Raw genomic sequence first — 6,803 nt, 5'->3', positions numbered from 1 at the left:
TCTTTAAAAAAAAGTTATGTAGAATATGAAATGAATACACTTTCGTCATGCTGCTCATCTCTATGGATTTCAATACATTTATTTTTTGCAATGAGTTGCACTCACCAGGTGGCGCACTTTTACCTATCATCGCACTGGTGCCTCAGAGTTCAGGCCAATGGTTCAGGGCATGTCAGTTGGACTATGGGGACATTGAGGGGACATGTTATTTTTTGAGGGGAAGAATATATGTTTTTTGTTTATCTCTGATATTCATGGAACATTGGTTCTAAAGAGGTATTACTACAAAATTCTGTATATATATTTTTTATCAACAGAATATGATACATTTAGTCTGTGGACTGACACGAGTGGCGCAGCGGTCTAAGGCACTGCATCTCAGTGCTAGAGGCGTCACTACAGACCATGGTTCGATCCCAGGCTGTATCACAACCAGTCGTGATCGAAGTCCCATAGTGCGGGGCACAATTATTCGGGTTGGGTTAGGGGAGGGGTTTGGCCAGGGTAGGCCGTCATTATAAAATACGAATTTGTTCTTAACTGACTTGCCTAGTTAAATAATAAATAAATATGAACTATTTTAGAATGGATTTGTCTTATTTCAAACCCATTGACCCTTCGTGATGTGTTAAATCATGCACTATCCCTCATCTGATCTTGACGATTCAATGAAATGGCCTATCATCGATTTATAGCATAGCCTAAATGCACAAAGATTCAATTTATTACAATAATATAGGCTATGTTTTACAGAAAAGTTCATTTAAGCTACAGTAGCACATCCAAGAAAATGTTTTATACTGAAACATTTATTTTAGAACAAATATGGATACTCACCCTGTTTTAATTTGAATTCAGTGTCGTGTTCATTTCTCTCTGCAGGCAAGTAAAGATTTAGAAAAATATGTGAGAACATGAATAAAAATGTAGTCGAATGTCCTTCAGAAAAAGGGCATTCTATTCCGCTTCCTTTCCAAACGTCAATGAATGGGAATAGTGCATATAACTATAACCTGCATTCATACTATTCAATTTGTAGGTGACCAATTCCATTATATGTAAATATTAAATAATATCCATAATATTAAATAGACCCTCGCTCCTTGCCTTCGCCGCGGAGAAGTGTGCCGTACGACCACCTGCGCACAACTGTTTGTGTGTCTCGTCCCAGATCGCATCTCAGAGAGTTGCGTGCGAAGGGCATGTCAGGTCATTGGGATAAATTCGCCACCTGAAATACGAGGAAGATAACGCCACCCAATCGGGTCTATATAACATCAACCACAGCCCTGCCAAGAGGACCGCGGACTGATAGACCATATTTGTAGAGAGCTGTGTTGGACCGTATGCTATAGTTTAGGTTTTTATGCAACTTTATTTACAGAATAGTATAATTAAATTCTCTAGACTGTTGAGAACTACTACCGATTTCATTTTGACTTGCATATTAATTGGAACAGTCTTTAGGTGAGTTGTATTACATTTGAATACAGTGTGCAAGTTAGTAGATGTGTTAATATTTATTTTTTGATCAGTCATACTAATTTCCCTTAAATCGATGGTTTACAATACCTGAGCACTTACTACGCATGCCACTTTTTCAAGCTATATGCCATTGGTCCCTGAACGTAAACAAAGGCACGAATGTGAAGCGGATATAGTGAATAAATAAATTAGTTAGCAAATGGTCACGTTTATTGTGATAAATAAATGTGAAATCAAGTTAATATTGTTGCTTGTAGAATTATATTTTCATATAGACTTCTTTATTCATGATATGCCCTTTCTAAGTTTTGTCTTCTTGAGACATGCAATTAATGATAATTGACTCGCAGATGATGATTCCACCTGGGGACTGTTTATATGCGGGAAGGAAGAGAAGGAAGCCCATCCAAAAACAGTTGAGTACCGGATATTAATAAGTTAGTCTCACATGAAATGCCTGTTTGTTGCATGTGCAAATATAATATAATTGTTTCCAGTCTGGCTTTCATGGATATTCAACACTTGTAAATGAATGGACAAACAAAAGCATTGTGACGTTTTAAAGGACGTTACAATTAAAAACAGCATACCGTACTATGTTGGCATTCATTGTTACATTGTCTATATTTCTAAGGGTATTTGGTTACACTTTGCAAACAATTTGCTAAAAAATATCCCTCACCATCTAATTCTAGTGCAGAAAGTTAAAATCATTATTTTCAGTTTATTTGCAAATTTAATGTCGTTATAGATGTGCAATTACACAAACCACAAACATGTATTAAAGTTGTAAGTTCTTTGTAACAATCTGTACCCACACTAATTACATTGTGCCTGCCTATGTAAGTAGTAGTATGATGTACTGTAAATACATAGTTTTAGTATTATGTAGTTGTGCATTCAGTTGCACAACCAAATTGAATCCAACCCCTCTGAATCCTTAATTGATGTCCACATCATCTATCAAGCCATTGCAAGTTTCTTACAATTTCATAACCAACTTGAGAAAACATGTATATTCAGCATTATTCAGTTGAGGGACCTGCTGCTACTACAGAGGCTTTCCCTCTTCATTATTTAGTCATTCATGGACTATTTACTGTCATTGTTTTCTGACCCCACAGACAACACCTGACTTTCTAAAAATTACCTGCTTAGACATAGTAAAGATTCCAATGACTAATGAGACAAAATGGGACTTAAATTTCAGTAACGCATGCTTGCTTATTTAATAAACCAGTCATCATTGGGACAATAAATAGTACTGTATTTTGGTATCAGTAGATTGATGTTGAAGCCTAGATTGTAACTTTTATCATAACATCAATTAACATCAATCAATTACTTGACTTTCTATATCTGACAGAAAACAGACAGCGGCCACCCAGAAGACCAATCCGTCTAAGAGGCACCGTGACCGTTTGAATACAGAGCTGGACAGGCTGGCCAGTCTCCTACCCTTCACCCTGGACATCATCTCCAAACTGGACAAGCTCTCCGTGCTGCGCCTCGGTGTCAGCTACCTCCGGGTCAAGAGCTTCTTCCAAGGTACAGACAGCACAGCGTCCCCGTGTGGTGCAGTTACACGCTATATAATCTCTCGTGACAGCAGTTACAACCTATCGTGACGGCGCACATGCGAGATTTGGCCATGGATTTTGGTATTTTATTAGGATCACAATTGGCTATTGCAAAAGCAGCAGCTACTCTTCCTGGGGTCAACACACAACATGAAACAGGACATAATACAGAACATCAATAGACAAGAACAGCTCAAGGACAGAACTACATACTTTTTTAAAAAGGCACACGTAGCCTACATATCAATACATACACACAAACTATCTAGGTCAAATAGGGGAGAGGCGTTGTGCCGTGAGGTGTTGCTGAATCTGTTTTTTGAAGCAAGGTTTGCTGTTCATTTGAGCAATATGAGATGGAACGGAGTTCCATGCAATAACAGCTCTATATAATACTGTACACTTTCTTGAATTTGTTCTGGATTTGGGGACTGTGAAAAGACCCCCGGTGACATGTCTGGAAGCCAAGATTACACCCTATTGCAGTATGAAAACTATTCCTATAACTAAGTTATTTATTTGTGTAATGCAAGGATTGGTTTGTACACTTGAATTACACCACTTGCACTGTGCTGCCACACATACTCAAATTTCTTTAACCCTAGTGCCACTTCCATGTTATGAAGCTATAATTCTGTTTACATTACTAATGAGAGTGTTTAGACAAATAAAAAGGAAAACCACTCAGCTGAAAGAAAGTTATTTATCATACATGGACCAAAGCAGAAGTGTGATATGCACCGTCAGGCTGGGTGCAACACATTCAGACTACTATGGTCACAAGATAAGTGCTTACGTTTCTGAAGTAGTACCAGAGTAGATTCAACATGTGTTCAATTATTTATCTTGTGGCCTTCTGCTGCAGGCATGTGGGGGATTCCACACCAGGAAGGCCCAAATATATTTTGGGTGTTTCAGATTGTTCTGGCAATTCTCACATATACACTTCATTGGAAGGATATTTGACATGCTTTCACATTTGTATCACAGACATTATTAGACCTCTTTTAGACCTATACATGCCTCCTGTAAGACCCTATGATCTGTGAACTGTACATGATACAGTTGGTGTCTTATACTCCTTATAGTGTGCTCTAAAATATGGAGTATGTCTAGATTCTGAAATAAAGCGTCACATTAATTTATTACACATTTAAAATATGTATTTATTTATATTTATATCTCAGAAGTGCCTTTTTTGATTTGACTTATTTTTACTCTTTAAGCACATCACATTTCCAGAGTGGGCTCTCTGGTACTTTTGAAGATATGACCCATTGTATACATAGAAATTGACTTTACAGGCCATTAACCAATCACAGCTCTGCTTTAGGATTGTACATTCAGGAAATCACCAGCAGAGGGAGTTCCATTTGAGTCCATTTTCCCATTCACTGTGTTGGTGGTGCTCATAAAATTTATCATAACTTTAAAAGTAGCAGAGAGCCCACTTTGGAAATGTGATGTACTTGTAGTGTATATTGTTTAAAACAATATGTCTAAAAATGAACAAAATGTAAAAGGGTACTTTTGAGATATTAATATGAATATTTGTAATGTTTAATAAATTCTTGTGAAAAGAAAATATTTCAGAAACTAGACATACTCCATATTTTAGAGCACACTGTAAGGAGTATAATGACACCAACACATTGTCTGTATCATGTAAGGTTAACGGATCATAAGGTCTTACAGGAGGCATATATAGGTCTAAAAAGGGCCTAAAATTTCATCATGATTTTCTCAAACATCCTTCCTCCCAATTAAGTTTCTATGTGAGAATTGCCAGAACAATCCAAGATATCAAAAAATATTTTCAGGACTTCCTGGGATGGAATGGCACATATAAGACATCATTAACACTCAGAAAAAGGTCTCTAGAAGGGTTCTTCAGCTGTCCCCATAGGAGAACCCTTTTTGGTTCCAGGTAGAACTTTTTTGGGTTCCACGTAGAACCCTCCGCCTGGGACCAAAAAGGCTTCTTCAAAGAGCTTTCCTATGGGGACAGCCAAAGAACCTATTTAGGTTCTAGATATTACCTTTTTTGGTAAGGGTGTAGACTACCTATTGATATTCTAACCATGCACACTCCTACTTTTCTATGTATTTGACAAGGTTTATCACTTTGAGAAAATGAAAATGGAAAACATTACCAAACAGCCTTGATAGTTTACCCATTCATGCATGACCCTACGCCTGCGTGATGTCGCTGTGGTAGCCTTGCTCATTCAGCCAATATGTGATGGATATACATGCTTGGTAGCCTATATGAACTTTTGAAATATACTGTTTTATACATTGGTCAAATGTGTCTAGCTGTGGCCTTGTTTTTTTTCTGTGTAATTTCCAATCCCTTCAAAGTCTGTAATGAAACATGTTAGGTCAAGGTAGTGTTGCTGCATGTGTTAACATAATTTGATTATCTTCTGGATTCTGGATTCAGATCAGCTTTTGACTGAATTGTCCACATGTGAAATAAGGTGTCAGTCATCACTTATTTATGCAATCTTTGCAATATACTGTAAATCTTCATAGCTTTGAAATACATCAAATACTAAGTTCATACTGGAAGTACCCAACCTGATGATGAATAGTTCTCTGTTCTCTGCTTCTACATCTCCGTTGCTTGCTGTTTGGGGTTTTAGGCTGGGTTTCTGTATAGCACTTTGTTACATCGGCTGATGTAAAAAGGGATTTATCCATACATTTGATTGATTGATTGACTAATTTTATTTATTTATTTTATTTTTATTTCACCTTTATTTAACCAGGTAGGCTAGTTGAGAACAAGTTCTCATTTGCAACTGCGACCTGGCCAAAATAAAGCATAGCAGTGTGAACAGACAACACAGAGTTACACATGGAGTAAACAATTAACAAGTCAATAATACAGTAGAAAAAAAAGGGGGAGTCTATATACAATGTGTGCAAAAGGCATGAGGAGGTAGGCGAATAATTACAATTTTGCAGATTAACACTGGAGTGATAAAAGATCAGATGGTCATGTACAGGTAGAGATATTGGTGTACAAAAGAGCAGAAAAGTAAATAAATAAAAACAGTATGGGGATGAGGTAGGTGAAAATGGGTGGGCTATTTACCAATGGACTATGTACAGCTGCAGCGATCGGTTAGCTGCTCAGATAGCTGATGTTTGAAGTTGGTGAGGGAGATAAAAGTCTCAATAATAATATCAATATCTACAAACTTAAAGAAAGTGTATTGTCCAATTGAAACCTCCCATCTACAGTTACAGTACAACAGAAGAAAATATTAAAGCATTTTCCCTCATTAGTGATGTAATGACCTCGTCTCTATCTGTGGCAGCGCCATGCTGGAGCTGGTGGGTGTCTTTGCTTGAATAGCCTCACGTCAATAATTGCATAGATTGGCCCTGCACAACAAAAGGCGTAAGTGACTGACCCCAAACCACTTCTGGTCTAGACGCCAAATATGTTTGTTCAACAAGAGCAAGCTGAGAACACAGCATGCAGCGGAAATAAATCCTTTGTTTCCCCAACACTATTGTTGGACTGTTGTCGCTTACAATTACGCTCAAATGTGATCACCCAGAACTCAACTCCCTGCGTTGATCACCCTGTCTAATTTTATGACCCTTGGATTTATGACCCTTGGTTGACCCTCGTCTGGAACTCTATGTATTCCAGTTTTAACAGATGGTTTATTTTTGATGGGTTTTCAGCAGCACCCTACAAACCTTCAAGTTTAGAGCAGATGT

The 6,803-nt window shown here is 37.6% G+C and overlaps 1 protein-coding gene across 1 annotated transcript in view; it reads left to right on the top strand.

Moving 5' to 3' along the window:
- Positions 1-1,838: 1,838 nt before the first annotated feature.
- LOC115103041 (aryl hydrocarbon receptor repressor-like) overlaps positions 1,839-6,803 on the top strand; it is a 43,021-nt gene continuing 38,056 nt past the window's right edge. The window contains exons 1-2 of the mRNA XM_029623627.2: positions 1,839-1,900; positions 2,852-3,033. Coding sequence (XP_029479487.2) covers positions 1,839-1,900; positions 2,852-3,033 — 244 coding nt within the window. The remainder of the gene's footprint in view (positions 1,901-2,851; positions 3,034-6,803) is intronic.

Source organism: Oncorhynchus nerka, linkage group LG20, assembly GCF_034236695.1.
Source record: "Oncorhynchus nerka isolate Pitt River linkage group LG20, Oner_Uvic_2.0, whole genome shotgun sequence".
Taxonomy (NCBI): domain Eukaryota; kingdom Metazoa; phylum Chordata; class Actinopteri; order Salmoniformes; family Salmonidae; genus Oncorhynchus; species Oncorhynchus nerka.
This window is presented reverse-complemented; position numbering and strand designations above follow the sequence as displayed.